The 21326-nt window shown below is 42.7% G+C and overlaps 1 protein-coding gene across 6 annotated transcripts in view; it reads left to right on the top strand.

Moving 5' to 3' along the window:
- The first annotated feature begins 8770 nt into the window (after positions 1–8770).
- The window catches only part of IDE (insulin degrading enzyme), a 111333-nt gene continuing 98777 nt past the window's right edge, over positions 8771–21326 (top strand). For 4 of the 6 annotated variants that reach the window (XM_079900658.1, XM_079900660.1, XM_079900665.1 and 1 more), the window contains exon 1: positions 8771–8934. In XM_079900658.1, the coding sequence (XP_079756784.1) occupies positions 8837–8934 (98 nt within the window). In that variant the 5' untranslated portion in view covers positions 8771–8836. The remainder of the gene's footprint in view (positions 8935–21326) is intronic. The other 2 variants (XM_079900664.1, XM_079900662.1) reach the window with 1 other exon arrangement.

Here is a 21326-nt window from a genome sequence, read left to right on the forward strand (position 1 = left end):
ATCAAGGTGTCAGCAGGGCCAGGCTCCCTCTTGAGGCTCTAGGGGAGAATCGGTTCCATGTGCCTTCCAGCCTTCTGGCGGCTGCTAGCATTCCTTTGCTTGTGGCACATCACTCCAGTCTACCTCCATGCTTTCACTTCTGTGTCAAATCTCCTTCTGTCTCTCTCTTATAAGGATACATGTGATTACGTTTAGGGTCTACCTGGGTCATCCAGAATACTCCCCCCCATCTAAAGATCCTTAATTTAATCACATCTGCAAAGTCCTTTTTTGTTTCATAAGGTAACATTCAAAAGGATTAGGATATAAATATCTTTGGGGGGACTGTTATTCAGCCTACCACAGGAAGAATATCATAAAAATACCTTATTTATTTTGATGCTGTTCTGTTAAATGCCTTAATGCTGATAAGGAACCTGAATTTATACTCTAATTTTTTTTAAGAGCTTTGGTTAGCTGATTAAACAAGCCAATACAAATATCCCAAATAAGATTAAATGTAGTGGACTTCCCTGGTGGCACAGTGGATAAGAATCCGCCTGCCAATGCAGGGGACACGGGTTTGAGCCCTGGTCTGGGAAGATCCCACATGCCGCGGAGCAACTAAGCCCGTGTGCCCCAACTACTGAGCCTGCGAGCCACAACTACTGAGCCTGCGCGCCTAGAACCGGCACTCCGCAACAAGAAAAGCCACCAAAATGAGAAGCCCACGCACTGCAACGAAGAGTAGCTCCCGCTCTCCGCAACTAGAGAAGCCCACGAGCAGCAACGAAGACCCAACACAGCCATAAATAAATAAGTAAATAAATGTATTTTTTTAAAAAAGGATTAAATGTAGCTAGGGACTACCCTGGCTGTCCAGTGGTTAAGACTCTGCACTTCCACTTCCACCGGTTTGATCCCTGGTCAGGGAACTAAGATCCCGCATGCCATGCCGTGCAGCCAAAAAAAAAAATTTTTTTAACGTAGCTTTACTGTGTTCTCTATCAAAAGTAGATTTCTCTTTCTGTGAGCTGTTACACGGGACCCTCTAGCGGTCAGTGGTTTTATTGTATAGCCCGTTTATATCCATCACAAACACAATCATCCAATATTTGTATAATTGTCTGGGTTGTGTAACTTGATATAGATACTTGTGTGAAGTCATAAAACATGGCTAGAGTAGGAGATAGTGATAATTCATTAATTACACTCTCATTAATCACTTCAGAAATAACTGAACTTTGGGCTTTGAAAAACTCACCGATTGGGCTTCCCTGGTGGCGCAGTGGTTGAGAGTCTGCCTGCTGATGCAGGAGACACGGGTTCGTGCCCCGGTTCGGGAAGATCCCACATGCCGCGGAGCGGCTGGTCCCGTGAGCCATGGCCGCTGAGCCTGCGCGTCCGGAGCCTGTGCTCCGCAACGGGAGAGGCCACAACAGTGAGAGGCCCGGGTTCCGCAAAAAAAAAAAACAAAAAAAACTCACTGATTAAAATAATCAATATTTGTTCTACAATCAGTATTTAGTCTACAATCAGTAATTATTCCACAAATACTTTTTAAAATCTCAGTGTGGAGATACCACCTCACATACACTAGGATGGCTATATTTTTTTAGAAATGGATAATAACAAGTGTAAGGATGTGGAGAAATTGGAATCCACACACATTGCTGGTGGGAATGCAAAATGGTGCAGCCACTTTGCAAAACAGTATTGCAGTTCCTCAAAAGTTTAAACGGAGAGTTACCACATGACCCAGGAAATCCACTTCTAGGTATACACTCAGTAGAAATGAAAACAAATGTCCACATAAAAACTGTACACAAATATTCAATTGCAGCATTATTCATAATAGGAAAAAAAGTGGAAACAACCCACATGACCATCAACTGATGAATGGATGTTTTAAAAATGTGGTATATCTAAGCAATGGACTACTTACTATTCTACAGTAAAAAGGAATAAAGTATTGATACATGCTACAACATGGATAAACCTTGAAAAGACTATGCTAAGTGAAAGAAGCCAGACACAAAAGACGACATATTGTATAATTCCATTTGTATAAAATGTTCAGAGGACTTCCCTGGTGGTCTAGTGGCTAAGACTCCACGTTCCCAGTGCAGGGGGCTTGGGTTCAATCCCTGGTCAGGGAATTAGACCCCGCATGCGGCAGCTAAGACCTGACATGGCCAAATAAATAACTAATTTTAATAAAAAAAAAAATAAAGTGTTCAAAATAAGAAAATTCGTAAAGACAGAAAGTAGATTAGTGGTTACCAGGGTCTGGGGGAGGGTGGCATTGGGGTGGTGGTGACTGCTGATTGTGTTTCTTTTAGGGGTAATTAAAATATTCTGAAATTAGTGGTGATGGTTGCACAACCTTGTTAATATACTAGAAACCACTAAATTGTACACTTTTAAATGGCAAATGTTATGGTAAGTGAATTATATCTCAGTAAAAAAATTCTTCAGTGTGATTTTTGGTATTTGAAACAGAAGTACTTCTGCATCTTCTCTCTACAGTGATTAATTTTTAAACACAGAAAGTGTTTCTGACAAAAAATATGACTCTAGACACAGACTTTACACTCTTCACAAAAATTAACTCATAGTGGATCACAGATGTAGATCGATTTTTGTTTGTTTGTTTTTGTTTCATTTTTTGTTTTTTTGGCCACACCATGCAGCTTGTGGAATCCTAGTTCCCCAACCAGGGATCGAACCTGTGCCCGTGGCAGTGAAAGTGGGAGTCTTAACCACTGGACTGCCAGGGAATTCCCTGTAGATCGATTTTTATTTTTAATCTTTTTTTTTTTTAATTAAAAAAAAATGTTTGGCTGCGTTGGGTCTTTGTTTCTGCACGCAGGTTTTTCTCTAGTTGCGGCGAGCGGGGGCTACTCTTCGTTGTGGTGCGCGGGCCTCTCATTGCGGTGGCCTCTCTTGTTGTGGAGCACGGTCTCTAGGCGCCCGGGCTTCAGTAGTTGTGGCTCACGGGCTCTAGAGTGCAGTCGCAGTAGTTGTGGCCCACGGCTTAGTTGCTCGGCAGCACGTGGGATCTTCCCAGACCAGGGCTTGAACCCGTGTCCCCGTCATTGGCAGGCGGATTCTTATCCACTGTGCCACCAGGGAAGCCCTGTAGATCGATTTTTGATCTGTGGTTGGTTGAATCCAAGGATGTGGAACCTGCTAATATGGAGGACCACCTACACTATACCAAGTTATATAAGGGACTTGAGCATCCGCAGATTTTGGTATCCACGAGAGTCCTGGAACCAGTGCCTGTGGGTACTGACGGACCACTGTATATACCCAAAGAGACTGAACACTTATGTCCACACAAAAACCTGCCTGTGGATATTTATAGCAGCTTTATTCATAATTGCCAAAACTTAAAAGCTGCCAACATATCCTTTTAGTAAGTGATATATCCAAAGAATTGAATATTGTTCAGCCATGAAAAGCAATGAGCTATCAAGCCATGAAAACACATGGAGGAAACTTAAATGTGTATTCCTAAAAGAAAGAAGCCAATCTGAAAAAGCTTCATACTGAATAATTCCAACTATATGACATTCTGGAAAAGGCAAAACTATGGAGACAGTAAAAAGAGCAGTGGTTGCCAGGAGTTAGAGGGGAAGTAGGGATGAATAGGCAGGGCACAGAGGATTTTTAGGGCAGTGAAAATACTATGTATTATACTATAATGATGGATACATGTCATTATATATTTGTCCAAACCCGTAGAATATACAACATCAAGAGTGAACTCTAATGTAAACTATGCACTTTGGGTAGTAGTGATGTTTCAGTGTGGGTTCATCAATTGTAGGAAATGTACCTCTTTTGTGGAGGATGTTGATAGTAGGGCAGGCCATGCAAGTACAGGGCCGGGGAGTGTATGGGCTATCTCGGAAACTTTCTCTCGCTTTTCCTGTGTACATAAAACTGGTCTTAAAAAAAATAGTCTTTAAAACCTTGAAAAAAAAAGTGCTTCTGTTCATTTCAGAGCTTTATTTTTACCTTCACAATAAAGAAAAGCATTTTAAATAGGCATCCTACTAACCTAGTGCAGAATTATTGAAATGTAAATCTGTGTTTTGTTCTCACTGTATTTCCTTCCAAGCAGGAAGCTAGGTCTTTTCGAAGAATAATTTAAGGATGGCAGGCGTTTGCTACTATCTTGGACCTTCTATGTGAAACCTGTTGGAAGTTATTAGTAATCTGGAGAACTTAGTGTTTTCTATAAACCACCAACTCACCAACATTTGATTTTCCATAGTAATTAGTTTATACCTATGATTATTACTATAATTTTTATGTCCTTAAATTTTACCCTAAAAACTATTATAGCAGATATGATTTTGCAACCACGATCTTGGGTGGTGTAAGAAATATCACATTACTTTATTTTATTTAAATGATATTAAAGGTGACCCTAAGTTCCTCTTCCACCTGGAAACTTCAACCTTGATTACTATTGCAGATCCCCCCCACAACTCACACTCTGGGATGTGCAAAGGTCCAGGGGTTTCACACAGAGAAAAACACGTGGGAAGAGCCCTCCAGACTTTGATTTATATGAGTTACTTCTGATATACCTATTGTGCAACCACATATAGCCCCTGAAGAGTGGGAACTCTCCTGCTTTTGTGCCACCATTAGGACAAGGGCATTGCTGCCCCAGAACTTTGAAGACAGTGTTTTCTAGGTTCTGCTCCTGCTGAGAAGTCCATAGCCATTCTGACTCCCAGTCATTTGTCTGTGGCCTTTTTTTTTTTTTTCTCTCTCTCTCTCTCTGGAACCTTAAATAATCTTCTCTCTCCCTTCAACGTGCTGAAACTCTGCAATAATCTGACTTGGTGCGCATCTGTTTTCACCCACTGAGCTGACATTTGGTGAATCCTTTCACTCAGGCAACTCATTTCCTTCAGTTCTGGAAAATAATTTTGAAGTATCCATTGAATATTTCTACTGGTTTCCTTTTTTTTTTTTCTGTTCTTTCTTTCTTAAACTCCTATATATATATATATATATATATATATATATATATATATAAAATAGATTGCCACTACCTAGTGATTACTATTAATATTTTGATGTATTTCTTTCCAATGTCTATGTTTTTAGTAATTGAAATCATAGTTAAATATGTAGTTTCACAACCTGAATTTTTATTTAACATAACTTAAACATTCTTCCAAGCACTAAAAAAGTGTTCATGGGGCTTCCCTGGTGGCGCAGTGGTTGAGAGTCTGCCTGCCGATGCAGGGGACACTGGTTTGTGCCCCGGTCTGGGAGGATCCCACATGCCTCGGAGCGGCTGGGCCCGTGAGCCATGGCCGCTGAGCCTGCGCGTCTGGAGCCCGTGCTCCGCAACGGGAGAGGCCACAACAGTGAGAGGCCCGCGTACCGCAAATAAAAAAAAAAAAAGTTGCTGTGAACAGCCACTAACATAACCCCCAAATTGATTATTTAATACCATCAAAATTCTAGTCAGTGTTCTTACTTTCCTAATTGTCTCATAAACATTTCTTTTCCACAATGGTTTGTTCAAATCAGGATTTAAACAAGAACCAAGCATTTCATTTGGTTAATGTCTCTTTTCTTGCTTTGCTTTTTTTTTTTTTTTTTTGCGGTACGCGGGCCTCTCACTGTTGTGGCCTCTCCCGTTGCGGAGCACAGGCTCCGGATGCGCAGGCTCAGCGGCCATGGTTCACGGGCCCAGCCGCTCCGCGGCATGTGGGATCTTCCCGGACCGGGGCACAAGCCCATGTCCCCTGCATCGGCAGGCGGACTCTCAACCACTGCGCCACCAGGGAAGCCCTCTTGCTTTGCATTTTGAAGACAATCTGTTTTTGAAGATTTTATTGAAGTATTGCAAAAAGAAAGGTATATAAATCATAAGCTCAATTTTCAAAAACTGAACACACCCATGTAAAACAAGCTCCCTGCATTCTCTTTCAGTCACTGCAGACCCCAAAGTACTCGCTAACCTGACTTCTAATACTATAGATTAGTTTGGTCTGGTTTCAATAGGGCTTGAAAGAGCATGGACACATATAGTATATACTCTTTTGGGTCTGGCTTCTTTCATCACGTTTGTGAGATTCATTCATATTGTCCAGTGTAATTTTTGTATGTCCATTTTCATCACTGTATAGTATTCCATTGTGTGACTATTCCCCAGTTTACTTTTCCTGTGCATTTTACTCTTGATGGCATTTGAACTGTTTCCAGTTTGGGACTATTAATAATTATGCTGCTATGAACATTCTAGTGCATGTATTTTTGTGGATGTGTGTTCACATTTCTGAGTATAAAGGTGGAATTGCTGGATCATAACATATGCATGTGTGCAGCTTTAGTAGATACTACTAAATAGTTTTCCATGGCCTATTTGTCTGCCCTCATGCCATTAACATATTATCTCAATTACTATAGCTTAATAGTAACTTTTAATATTTGGTGGTGGGAATTTACTGGCAGTCCAGTGGTTAGGACTCTGTGCTCTCACTGACGAGGGCACGGGTTCAATCCCTGGTCAGGGAACTAAGATCCCACAAGCCTCGTGGTGTGGCAAAAAAGAAAGAAGAAAAAAGAAAAAAATTTGGTAGCGTAAGTGTTTCTGATTCTGCTTCAAGATTGGCTTGGGTCTTCCTGGCCCTTTGCATTTTCATTCAAATTTTATAACAGCTTGTCATAGCTTGACAATTCTAAGTCCCTTTTAATCCATAGGCTTCTCCTTCCTCTTTTTTATTTTGCAATTTGTCAAAGTAATAGAGTCATTTGTTGTGTAATGTTCCAAACATTCTAAACTTTGCTGATTGTATCCTTATGGTGTAAGTTAACACATTTGTCCCCTGTATTTCCTATAAGTGGTAGTTACATCTAGAGGCTTAATAAGATTCAGCAAACATGCACTTGACAAGCATTGCCTAAGCATTGTGCTTGCTGCCAGATGATATACAAAAATGATAAAGACATCATTCCTAATCTACTGCTTCTTACCCATATGGAAGGTTAAGAGTCAAATAAATGCCTTTAGAGAGTGGCGGCTCAGATCAGAATGTTACTTCCAATGGGGTATGTGAGGAATGGAATTGAAGTTTTGTAAAGGCAATGCCTTTTCAATAGGGCTTGAAAGAGCACTGACAAGTTAGTATTGTTGTAAGCATCAATTAGCTGTGACAGCTGTGTGAATTGGAGTTGGTGGATGGCAGGTGTAGAGGCTAGAAAGGTGGGGTGAGTAACGGCCCCCCAAAAGATATGTCTACGTCCTAAACCCAGTAGCCTGTGTTACATTATTTGGAAAAAGTGTCTTTGCAGATGTAATTAAGTTAAGGATGAGATGAGATCATCCTGGATTACCTGATTGTGCCCTAAATCCAATGACAAATGTCCTAATAAGAGACAAAAGAAAAAAGACACAGAAGAGAAGGCAATGTAAAGACGGAGGCAGACATTGGAGTGATATGGCCTTAAGCCACGGAAGCTGAAAGAGGCAAAGAACGGATTCTCCCCTAAGACCTTCTGCAGGGAGTGCAGCCCTGCCAACATCTTGATTTGGACTTCTGGCAGCCAGGATGTGAGAGAATAAATTTCTGTTGTTTTAAGCCACTAAATTTGTGGTAATTTGTTATGGCAACCACAGGAAACTAATACAGATGGGCTGGAACTAGAAAGTAACATTGTGAAATTTTACCTTACACTGTACTAGGAGTGCTTCCTTCTCTCTGCTATCTCAGTTTTCGTCCATCCAACGTTTGCCTTTAGCAGAAACTGGTAAAAAAGATGCCCGAGTACCTCTTTGATGAAGCAACCACTTGATTAAGGAATCCTTCTCCCGAATTCCCATTTGAAGCTATAATAGGATTCAGAGCACTGTCTTCGGCTGTAGTCTCCGGTCTGCCACATCAAGAACCTAAAAGCACTTAAGCTAGAGAGTTGCTGACCCTAATTTCGCTTTTCTTTAAAGACCCCTGTAAAATAACGTAACGGAAAGTCTGATTCATAACAACTATTAAATTATTTTCGGGTGCAAAACAGCAGAAAGCCATCGGGAGGAAAAAAGTCTTGTCTTACGAATAGTGACTGAAGTACACTAACAATAGTAGTAGTACTACATATAAATGTTTTTAAAAAATATATAGTAGTAGTACAGAGCGGTAGTTTCTATTCTAGATTTGTAAACCCCCGAAAGCCTTGTTTTGTTGTGGCCTGTCCCATCTCCACCTTGCTCTTTGAAGGGCTGCTAGTTTCCCAGGATGGAAACTCCTCCCAGGGTCCCGGCCTCCATCTGGGGGGGCCCTCGAGTCTAACTTCTTCCCGGTCCCCTACCCCGCGGTCCACGTCCCCACCGCGCTCTAGAGGGAGCCCGCGGGCCGCGCGCCCGCCGCCGACTGGTTTTGTGCGAGGTCGCCTAGTTCGCAGACCTTGTTCCAACACCTGCACTGCCGGGGCCGACAGCCAATGAGGGCGCCTCCGCAAACGTGGTCCCTTGTGTCCTCACGGTATTCGTGAGCTCCCTGACCCCTGCTAACACAGAGCCAGATACACATCGCCACCCTCACGCGTGCGCCTGGCGTGAGCCGGCCGGGCCCCTCCCCGCCCCGGGAAGCCTGACGGCTGGGTTCCCACAGCTCCCTGGCCAGACTCCGTCCCGCCCGCCAGCTCCGGCCCTGGCCGCCCTCCGTCCCCGCCCTGTCGGGCTCCAGGCAAAACCCGGGGAGGCGGCCGCTCGGAGGCTCCCGGGAGGCGGCGCGGCGCGGCGGACTGAGCATGCGCAGTGAGCAAGGCCGGCTCCGGCTCAAGAAGGAAGCGTTCGCTGTGGTCCCGGCGGCTGCGCTGGGGTATGCGGTACCGGCTAACGTGGCTGCTGCACTCCGCGCTGTCCAGCACCTTCCGCTCGGTCCTCGGCGCCCACCTGCCCCCTCCGGAGCGCCTCTGTGGGTGAGCCGAGCGGAGCGCCTGGGCCCTCGGGGCCCTTGGGTCACGGTGGTTTGGAGCTCGGGTTGCAAAGTGGTGATTCAGCACTTAAAGCCGCCGCCCCTCACGCCGCCTGTCCCGCCGGCCTGGGGCCCGGACGGCCGCACTGAGGCCGCACGGGGCCCGGAAGGGCTGCTCGCGGGGCGGGAGCTAGGGCCCTTGCCCGGAGAGGAGGGTGTCCCTCGGGCGGTGAGGGCGGACGGAGGCTGTGACCCGGGGTCAGCGGGCGTGTGTCACAAGTGCGGGGGGCGGGGGGCGCGGGGCGCGGGCGCGGACAGTAACCCCGGCCCGCTGCCGGGAGCCGCGCAGGGCCGCGCCACTCTGGGCAGAGTCTTCCTGTGAGTGACTGGGAAGCCGAGGCGGACTGTCCCTTGCTATGGGGTAAAGGATCCGAGTCCAGGGAGACCGCTTCTCACCTTCCTCTCAGCTCCGCTTTTTCTTCTGCGGACTGAGTTTCCACTCCTCTGTGGAAATGCCAGCCTTGGGAAGTGTAAAAGTTTGCCTCCCTCCGCCTTAGCGAGTAGCCGAGTATTGGCTTTACTGTGGGAGGGAATTTGGGAGCCGAAAGATACCCTGGGATCCTTCACCGCAGCTCCCTTGTTTTACACCTGAGACAACCGAGGCCCAGGAGAGATTGTGGCAGAAACCAGGATTGGGACGCAGGTTTTTGCCATCCGGTGGCGTGCTCTCTCCACTTGGCTGCTCTGTGTGTACTAGAAATTTTCAGCGTTGTAGCGAGCGCTGAATACCCTTTACTGTGAATAAAGAGGAATTGGCAAAGATGGGCAGTATTGTCTTGCCCTACTTAGGTACATTATTTGAACTCTTCGTCTGGTTTAACAACTATCTGGGACCTAATAAGTGCAGGGTACAGTGATGACCCTCTGTGTAATATCGTCTGCCTTCATAATTGCTGGAGCGGATTGAGATGCCACGAGAGCATAGCCAACTGAGAGGGTCAGAAGCTGCGCAGGATGTGTTTTAGGAGCATGGTGCGGGACAAAGATAGAGGAGGGGGTCTGGGCTGACCTTTGAAGGAAAGGCAGAAGGTGGGTGTAATCCTACCTAGGTGTGCAGGTTAGCCTGTCTGTGTTGGGAGGACGGTGAGCAGATTAGTCGGAGCCTTAGAGAATTTCCTTGGGGGAATTAAGAAGAAACAAGTCCTGTGTTATAAAAGTAGGATAATACTAGCTTGACCTTTGGATTTTATTTGGGCTTTTTCTGGTTAATAATTGGTAGGGAGCCATTAGGAGTTTTTGAGGTGGGAAGTGATCTAATGAAACTGGTTGTTTAGGAAACTAGTTTGGTAGCTGTGTGCAGGATTGTAAGAGACTGGAGAGGCCTGAGGCAGAGAAACTGGTTGGGCCTTAGTCTTTACTGCCAGAACTAGGATGGTAGTAGTGGTACTAAAGGAGGCCTAATGCAAATGAAGAATCTGTGGAACTTCTTTTCCCTCTTCTGTTTCCTGCTACACCCCAGAATCCACTACAACATGCAAAAAGATCCCTGAGTTTAGAAAGGGAAGTGGAGGTGCTGAGCATAGGCAGGGTACCTCCCTGGGCCTCCTTCATGTCAGAACACTTTTTAAAATTGTTGCTAATAGGCTGTGTTTCGCTCCACCTTATCTCCAGTGTACAGAATTTGTGATTTTAAAGAAAGCATCAATTTTAAGTTTTATACAACTAAAAGGTTTATATGTTCAACTTACAGTTCACTTTTCTCTATGGTTTTCTGCCACTGTTCTTCACTTTCATTGATGAAGTCCAGGGCATGGGTTGAACAACCAGAGCTTCAAAATATGGTGGTTCTCAGAGAGGGGAATTCGAGACTCAAAGCGTAATAAATGAGATCTACCATTTAGAAAGCTCTACACTAAAAATTAGTGGCTGAGGCTAGTAAGGAAAATGCAGGTCCAATCAAAGGGATCAGGGTGTAGTTTTAGGAAGGAACATACTAACACCGGAAGTTACCATATATTCCGATCTTAAGGAAGGTACTGAATCCTACTCTACATAGTAGGACGAATGCGTTAACTGAGATGGTTACATAGCTGTTTACTGGAAGAGCTGGGATTTAACCTGTGTCTATCTGGTGCCAGAGCCTGAGCTCTTAACTGTTATTTTATACTGCCTTTGCCAGTGTTTGGGGATTCGTTTCCTGTTCTAACCTCTTGAGAAAGGAGTGGTCTTACAGCATTTGTATAAGATCAGTTCATTTAAAAAGCAGCCTCATTGTTCTCTGTTCAGCCATATTGGATAAACGGGAGCTCTGCAGAATCATCTGAACCTAGGGGAACCTGGAGGAAATAGCCCAGTTCCTGGCAACCAGTTGAAACACCTGAGCATCAGTCATCTCACTTTGCAGGTAGCTCTACTTTGCATTTCTCTGTTCTACAGGCTTAAGAAACAGTGGTTTGCTAGGTGGGGCTACCTATTAAGATTCAGGCTTTTAAACCACTTTTAACCAGAACAATGTCTTTTAACAATTTAAAAGGACCGGATGCCCTTGAATATCTTTAGCATTAGCCATAAACATAAAAAGTTACATTCTGCCTATCTGCCTTAAAGGTTAGAGTTGGGCACAGTCTCATTAGGGAGTAATGTGGGGAGCAGAAGTTCAGTATATGTTTCCTTGAGAATGGGTTTCCTTTCCGTTTTCCTGTTGGTATTTTAGATCTCCTAAACAGGTATCAGAGGCTCAGCCTACCTTTCAGCCAGGGTGAGAAGGCTGAACTCTCTTTCCATAGGGTTAGATCCTCTAAGGTATGTTGGGTTCTGAAGGCTTGGGTAGGGTCTTCCTAACTGGCTTGTCTTCAGTCTGCCCTCACTCTTCTGTCTGTTCATTCAGCCTTACTTGAATGTCTGTTCTGTAGTGATCACTCACTGTGCTCATTGCTGTGGGGGATGCAAAGACAGTCAGTTATAAATTCTGTTCTCAAGGAGCGTTCAGTCATGTAGTGACTCGTCCATTCCTTCACCTCTGACCTTTCACTGAACATCTCCATTTTTGTGTTCTGTTCCTTCTTTCAATTTATTTTGAAAAGCAGCTCAGTATTATTTTCACAGTACTCTTTTTCTAAAAATTAGTAGATCATGTTTTCCTCTTTTCTTTTTTTTAAAAAATATTTATTTATTTATTTATTTGGCTGTGCCAGGTCTTCATTGAGGCATGCAGGACCTTTAGTTGCGGCACACGTGTGGGATCTAGTTCCCTGACCAGGAATGGAACCCAGGACCCCTGCATTGGGACTGTGGAGTCTTAGCCACTGGACCACCAGGGAAGTCCCCACAGTACTCTTCTTTTAAAATGGTACTGGGCCTCCCTGGTGGCACAGTGGTTAAGAATCCGCCTGCTAATGCAGTGGACACGGGTTCGAGCCCTGGCCCGGGAAGATCCCACATGCCACGGAGCAACTAAGCCCATGCGCCACAACTACTGAGCCTGCACTCTAGAGCCCATGAGCCACAACTACTGAGCCCGCGTGCCACAACTAATGAAGCCCGCGCGCCTAGAGCCCGTGCTCTGTGACAAGAGAAGCCACCACAATGAGAAGCCCGCACACCACAATGAAGAGTAGCCCCCACTCACTGCAATTAGAGAAAGCCCACGCACAGCAATGAAGACCCAACGCAGCCATAAATAAATAAATACATAAATTTAAAAATAAATAAATAAAATAAAATGGTACTTATAAAATTCTTACAGAGTTAAAAGATATAAAAGCTTTTATTCTTCCCAAAGAACTGTATACTTTCTCTTTGCCCATTAAAAGTATGTAACTAAAAAAAAAAGAAAGAAAGAAAAAAGTAGGACTCACAGGCCGTTCCCTGAGGGGAAGATATCACACTGCTTGACATATTTATCCCATGAATGAATTAATGGTCTTCCTTCAACACTGGTTTTCTCTGTTTAATTTCCTAGTTTTGCATATGTTGGTGTTATCATTTTCTCAGTTTAGCTTGAAAATTGGAGTAATCTATGAATCTCTCTTTTCCCTTCACTGCCTGTTCCCAAGACCAAACTCTCTTCAATCTTTCACCTTAAAGTTTCTTGGAGTAAACTTGATTATCCATCAGGATCCTAGTTCAGGCAATAATAAATCTTCCCTGACATCTCACATCTTCAAGTTTCATAACTGATTTTTCCAGCCTCCTATTTTCCTATTAGTTGATGCTTATCACTGCTGTTGTCTTGTTTAGACACCATCAGTGGTTATGCATTATTTCAAGATCAAGTCCAAACTTCTTGACCCAGCATTTAAGCATCTCATAAGCTGGTCTTAGCCCAACTTTTCAACTTAACGTCATTCTTCTCTGGTCAGACTCACTAATTTACTGATTCTTGTACATGACCTGTTGATTCCCACTCTAGCATGCCTTTCCCTCTTTTCTTTGTATGACTCAACCTGTCCTTTTTAGACCTTATACAGGCCACACAGTTATCTTTCCTTTTTCTGAACTTAATGATTTTAAGATATTTTGAAATACCCATTTTACATTTAACCATATACTCCCTCATAATTTTTTACTCTTTTAATTATTTAATATTATACATGCCAGAGTGTATGGGACAAAGAAGAATAACAAAATGAACACCTGTGTACCCACCATCTAGTTTAGGAAATTTCTGGTAACTTTGAAGCCCTTTGTGCTCACCTCCCCTGAAGAGATGATGTTATCCTGAATTTGGATATTAATTCCCTTGATTTTTCTTTATTGCTTTATCAATCTTAATGTATTCCTAAACAGTACATTGTTTAGTTTTGTCTGTTGTTGACCTTTATGGAAAATTTTCTTCTCTGAGTTACTATTTTTCATTTAACAGTGTTTTTGAGATTCATTCACATAGATGTATGTGTTCACTGTTGAAAGACAATCTTATGTGAAAATGTCACTAATTATTTTTTTATTCTGTTGTTGATGGAGATTTGAGTTTTTTTTTTTTCCTATCACAAATAATCCATGTGGTAGGCTTGTCCCAGTACCCAATCTTCTCTACCTACACTCACCAGGGTTCTCATCCAATCACATATATGTGTTTCGTCCAATTTGTAGCCACTTACCACATGTGCTTATTTAACTGTAAATTAACTAAAATTAACAATTCAGTTCCTCAGTCACCCTGTCCACATTTCAAGTCATATGTGGCTTGTGGCTGCCAAATGGGGCAGTGCAGATATAGAATATATCCATCATCACAGAAGTTTTATGAAACTGGCTTGATCTGTATTCGGGCAATTCCCAAATGTGTATCGGTAGCCAGAACCTCTCCCCTGAATTTCAGATTTAAGTAATAAACTTCTACTCAACATTTTCCTTTGTGTGTCTGATACACATCCTTTTTTTTGTGCATTTTTTGGGTCTTCGTTGCTGGGCACGAGCTTTCTTTAGCGGCAAGTGGGGGCTCCCCTTCGTCGCGGAGCACAGGCTCTAGGTGTGCAGGCTTCAATAGCTCTGGCACACGGGCTTTAGTAGTTGTGGCACACGGGCTTAGTTGCTCTGCGGCATGTGGGATCTTCCCGGACCAGGGTTTGAACCCATGTCCCCTTCATTGGCAGGCGGATTCTCAACCACTTCGCCACCAGGGAAGCCCCTGATATACATCTTAAACTGATCATGTCCAAAACCTGTCACCAAACCTTCTACCTCAAACCCTGCTCCTGCCACCGTCTTCTCCCTTATCTCAGGTAGTGACACCTCTGCTCTTCCACTTGTTTAGGCTAACAAATTGGAATCGTTCTTAACTCCTTTATTGTTCTCATAGCCCTCATCCAGTCAGCATAGACATCCAGATTCAGACTCTTCTCACTGCCACCACCCTGGTTCTAATCACCCTTTTACCCAGGTTACTATAATAGCCTCTTAACCAGTTTCCTCGCTTCTGCACCTGCCACTCTACATATAACCTCCTCTTGTCACCACTGGCAACATGATCTTTTTGAAATCCAAGTCATACATCTTTGTAGGGAATATAGAAAACCTTGCAGTTGATCCCCATTTTGTTCAGACTTAAAGTCCTTATAACAGTTAAGAGGGCCCTGTGGCGTCTGGCCTTGCATTACCTCTCTGATTTTGTTTCCAAAATGCTCTCACCTCATCCAGTTGCACTGATCTTGCTTGATTCGCTCTTGCTCAGATTATTTGCACGGTTGTCCCTCTGCTCAGAATGCTCTTCCAGCAGTGAGATCAGGGAGGGCTTCACAGAGAATGTGGTAGGCAAATGCCTTTGAAGGGAATATAAAATTTGGGCCAACAGAGAAGGGGAAGAGAAAGAATATTTTAGATAGAAGGAATGGTATTAGCAAAGGTTTAGATGTGTATATTGTTCAATTCACAGTATAATCAAGGCACAATGAGATTTTATTGTAAAGGAAATAGCCTCAGATACCTTTTGAGTAGTAGTGACACGTAAGCTGTGACTGTGGACAATTAATCTGGCTATTTTTGGAAGCACAGTTGAAATGCAGTCAGAAATGGACAGAGGATAAAGTAGTAGTGCAAATAACAAGGAAAGGAGAATGTCTGCAGAAGATATGTGTGAAAGAAGATTCAGCAGCTTTGACTGGGTCTGGGGGGAGATGGAGGAATCAAAGAGGCCTAAGGACTTGGGCCTGCGTGACTTTGAAATTAGCTAGGAGGGACCAGCAGGGTAGAGAAGGCTGTTGTGGGGAGATTCAGCTGCAGGCAGTGGGAAGAAGTCCAGGCAGGTGAGATGTCGGTGCTGCCTGTTGGGTGGCTGGTGTTCTAAAGGCATACCAAGAGAACAGGTTGGTCAGGTGCAGCGGCAGAACACAGCAATGCAGTCAGGTTGGCACTTCAAGAGCTGGCTGTATTGGGAAGTTGGATAACTCGAGGCCTCTCAGGACAGTGGACCAGACTGAGCAGTCCTTAAACATCCAGAAGGAGAACCAAAATGATGATCCAGTTTGTGGATTGGTAGCTCAGGGAAGAGTTCAATTAAAAAATCATGATGGGACTTCCCGGTGGCGCAGCGGTTAAGAATCTGCCTGCCAATGCAGGGGACACGGGTTTGAGCCCTGGTCCAGGAAGATCCCACATGCCGCAGAGCAGCTAAGCCCGTGTGCCACAACTACTGAGCCTGCGCTCTAGGTTCCGCAGGCCACAAGTATTGAGCCCACGTGCCACAACTACTGAAGCCCACATGCCTAGAGCCCGTGCTCTGCAACAAGAGAAGCCACCGCAATAAGAAGCCTGTGCACTGAAATGAAGAGTAGCCCCCGCTTGCCATGACTAGAGAAAGCACTCGCGCAGCTTTCGAAGACCCAACGTAGCCAAAAATAAATAAAATAAATTTATTTTTTAAAAAAATCATCATGATCCTTTGCCCAGTGTTACAGGCTACTTTATTTTAGGACATGTAGAGTTATATTTGGGGGCAGGAGCTCTGAAGGAGCAAGGGTCCCTGTAATGGTATCCCTGGCACCTAGCACAGTGTCTGGCACATAGTAGGAGTCCATTATTTGTTGGATGAATTTGACGGGGACACAGGCTCCTGGAAGTAGGAAGCCCTAACCATAAACATAATTCAGTTTTTGCTTACAGTTTGCCATTTCCATTCTCCTAATGTCAGTGTAGCCAGTAATTAGTACTTGTGTGTGTGTCTCTTATAAAGAAATTAGAGGTGGTAGTGTATTTCCAAGATTTCTTGCAGGTCTGAGTTATTCGTGGGAACTACGTTGGTTTGAAAAGGGATAGGACATAAGGGACAGGACAGTGGGGTGGAAAAGGGCTCTGCATATTGTACAAAGACTCAGTTCAACTGGATTCTGGTCTTGGTCTGCCATGAGCTTGGCCGTGTGGTTGTGGGTGCTGGACCAGATCATCTTTCAAGTTCCTCCCAACTCCATGAATCTGAGACCTTATATTTTTAAAAGCTCTAATCTCTGTTCGAACCTCAGAAGGGATTTTGCCTTGCTCTCTAGCTGTACTTTGGCTCTGAGAATAGGCAGTTTCTCATAATCAGTTGGAGTCATGATGCTAGTATAATGGAGTTGCTGGCAGTAGAGATTGTATAATTGTTTTATGAAGTGATATATAATAAAGAATATTCCTTTGACAGCTCATGTGATACATATCAACGTTTGTAATCGGTGCTCTTTAATAGTTTTAATTTTTTAAATAGCTGTATAGTTGCCTTTGTAGTATAGCAACGAAGTCTCACTCAAGATCAGTTTATAAGGAAGATAATACTGCTTATTATGGAGCTTTTTGTCACAAAGGATCCAAGTTCACTTGCAATAGTAACTGGATAAAAAATATCCAACAATTCAGTGACTAGCATAATGGGCCCTGCAACTCATTTGTTTTTGTTTTCTTCTGTCTATTAAATACAAAAAAAAATGGCTTGTGGGGCAAACCTAATATGTAATTGACTTTCTTATTTCTTAAGGAATGAGATTCTGAATTCAGTACTTGCACTGGTGATTTTTTTTCTGAAGAACACATGATCTACTACATATATGCTAAAAATCAAACATTCTGCCTTTTTTTTGTGTGTGGTACACGGGCTTCTCACTGTGTGGCCTCTCCCGTTGTGGAGCAAAGGCTCCGGACGCGCAGGCTCAGCGGCCATGGCTCACGGGCCCAGCTGCTCCGCGGCATGTGGGATCTTCCTGGACCGGGGCACGAACCCATGTTCCCTGCATCGGCAGGCGGACTCTCAACCACTGCGCCACCAGGGAAGCCCAACATTCTGCCTTTTAAGGGAAAACTTATATGAATCTATTTAATACATGGCTGATTTTAAAAATTAATTTTTATATTTACCAAAGTAATACAGGCAGAGTTTTAAGAGTTAAATAGTACTAAAAGGTTTACAGCAAAAACAGCAGTTCCCTGCTCCCAGAGGCAACCACATTCAACTTTTTTTGTGGGGAGGGGGCTGCACTGCGCTGTATGCAGGGATCTTAGTTCCCCAACCAGGGATGGAACCTGCGTCCCCTTCAGTGGAAGGGCAGAGTCTTAGCCACTGGACCGCCAGGGAAGTCCCCACATTCAACGTTTTAAGCTATTTATTTTGAAATTTATTTTAATATTTCTAAATAATATGCTAATACTGTTATTCCTTGATTTCTTAATTTTAGGAATTATCTGTTGATTTGTTTTTATGGTAATAAAGATTTAATTCTCTTCCCTTATCCTTCCTTCTTGCTCCATCTTACCAACTAGTTATGTCACAGATTTTGGATATAGCAGTCGTCTGTATTTATATTATTATGCCTTTGCAAATATTATTCACTGCCAGGCTAAGTAGTGTAATCTGATGACATCCTTCTTCTTGTTCATGTTTTTGTTTTTGCCTTTTGTCATTTTCTGTTTACTTATTTCTGCTTCTTCCCAGTTGCTTCCATAGCCACTTAGTACAATTTCTCACGTGACCAAACTTATTAAATGATCTATTGATTCCATATTTTTTCCTTGGAGACTTTCCCTCCAGACACTTTCCCCTGAGCTGCAGTCTGAACTAGTTTTGCTCCAGGCCCGCTGTAAAGTGGTTGCCTGGAATTTCCCTTTGTTTCTCTCCTATAATGAATTTCCTGAATCTCATATTTTGTTCTATCTTGGTTTGCTTCTTCATTCAAAAGATATATGGTATATTTGAAACATGTATTCCAGTAACTTCTTGAGAAAGAGAGCACATGGGAGATAACTTTTTTTTTTTTTTTTTTTTTTTCAGTACTTGGGCCTCTCACTGTTGTGGCCTCTTCCGTTGCGGAGCACAGGCTCCGGACGCGCAGGCTCAGCGGCCATGGCTTACGGGCCCAGCCGCTCCGAGGCATGTGGGATCCTCCCAGACCGGGGCACAAACCAGTGTCCCCTGCATCGGCAGGCAGACTCTCAACCACTGCGCCACCAGGGAAGCCCGGGAGATAACTTTTTAAAGATCTTCTAATGATTTCCTAAACAGAAAAGTGTAGATTTGGGTTTTCATATGAATCTACATATTTGTAAAATAAATCTACAAAATTGAGAAAGATGATCTGAATGGCTTCCACTCTTCCATCCAGCTCTAGAGTTGTAGGATTCTAAATACTTGAGAATTAAATGATTTTACAGATCATTTTAGCAAATGGTTAAAGCAACAAATTTTTGAAGAGACCCTTTACAGAACTTTGACAAAAAAATGGACACATAACTTTTCTTTTTCTCCCCTTTCTTTTGATTGTTCTTTGCGTATTTCCATTTTATTTTTTTTTCTTGCAGTTTTATTGAGATCTAATTGGCATACAGCATGGTGTAAGTCTTAGGTGTACAACATAATGATTTGACTTACATACATCCTGAAATGATTACTACGGTACATTTACTGAACATCCATCATCTATATAGATACAAAATTAAAGAAATAGAAAAAAATATTTTTCCTCGTGATGTGAACTCTTGGATTTACTCTCTTAACAACTTTCATATATAGCATAGAACAGTGTTAATTATATTTATCATGTTGTACATTACATTCCCGGTACTTATTTATCTCATAACTGGAAGTTTGTACCTTTTGACTGCCTTCATCCAATTCTCCCTTCCCCTATCCCTCCACCTCTGGTAACCACAAATCTGACCTCTTTTCCTAGGAGTTTTTTTTTTTTTTAATATTTTATTTATTTATTTGGCTGCGCCGGGTCTTTAGTTGCAGTATGAGGGGTCTTTGTTGCCGCATGCGGGATCTTTAGTTGCAGTATGTGGAATCTTTGGTTGTGGCATGCGGGATCTAGTTCCCTAACCAGGGATTGAACCTGGGTCCCCTGTGTTGGGAGTGAGGAGTCTTAACCACTGGACCACCAGGGAAGTCCCTGTTTGTTCTTGAAGTATAATTGACCTGTAACACTATGTTAGTTCCTGTTACACAATATAGCAATTTGATATTTCTGTACATTTCAAAATGATCACCACGATAAGTTTAGTTACCATATGTCATCATACAAAGATATTACATAATTATTGAATATATTCCCCACACTGTACATTTTATACCCATCACTCATTTATTTTGTAACTGGGAGTTTGTACTTCTTAATCTCCCTCACCTATTTCTCTCCTCCCCTAGCCCCCTCCCCTCTGGCAACCACCTGTTTGTTCTCTGTATCTGTTTGTTTGTTTGTTCATTTGTTCTGTTTTTTAGATTCCACATACAAGTGAAATCATACAGTATTTGTCTCTCTGACTTATTTCACTTAACATAATACCCTCTAGGTCCATCCATGTTGTTGCAAATGACAAGATTCCATTCTTTTTTATGGTTGAGTAATATTCCATTGTTTGAGAGAGATATATATATATATATATATATATATATATATACACACACACACACACATAAACACATACACACATGTATCTCTCACATCTTTATTCATCTATTGATGTACACTTGGATTATTTTATAACTTGGCTATTGTAAATCATGCTACAATGAAATGATATATCCGATAAGGGGTTAATATCCAAAATATACAAAGAACTCATACAACTCAACATCAAAATAAACAACCCAATCAAAAAATGGGCAGAGAGGGACTTCCCTGGCAGTCCAGTGGTTAAGACTTCGCCATCCAGTGCAAGGGGTGCGGGTTCAATCCCTGGTTGGGGAGCTAAGATCCCACATGCCTCGGGGCCAAAAAACCAAAACATAAAAGAGAAGCAATATTGTAACAAATTCAATAAAGAGTTTAAAAATGGTCCACATCAAAAAAAAAAAAATCTAAAAGAAAAAAAATGGGCAGAGAATCTAATAGATATTTTTTCCAAAGAAGACATAAAGATGGCCAATAGGCACATGAAAAGATGCTCATCACTAATCGTCAGGGAAATAAATCAAAACCACAATGAGATCTCACCTCACATCTGTCAGGATGGCTATTATCAAAAAGACAACAAAGAAGAAGTGTTAGGATGTGGAGAAAAGAGAACCCTTGTGCACTATTGGTGGGGATGTAAATTGGTGCAGCCACTGTGGAAAATAGTATGAAGGTTCCTCAAAATATTGAAAATAGAACTACCATATGATCCAGCAATTCCACTTCTGGGTATGTATCTGAAGAAAATGAAAACATTAATTCGAAAAGATATATGGAGTCCTGTGATCATTGCAGCATTATTTACAATAGCCAAGATGTGGAAGTAACCTAAGTGCCCATCAGTAGATGAGTGGATAAAGATGATGAGGTGTACACACACACAAACACACACACACACACAAAATGTAGTATTACTCAGCCATAAAAAAGAATGAAATCCTTTGTTTTTAATTGAACTTAAAAGATTTTTTTTTTTTTTTTTTTTTTTGGTGGTACACAGGCCTCTCACTGTTGTGGCCTCTCCCATTGTGGAGCACAG

This window comes from Stenella coeruleoalba, assembly GCF_951394435.1.
Source record: "Stenella coeruleoalba genome assembly, chromosome: 16".
Classification (NCBI taxonomy): domain Eukaryota; kingdom Metazoa; phylum Chordata; class Mammalia; order Artiodactyla; family Delphinidae; genus Stenella; species Stenella coeruleoalba.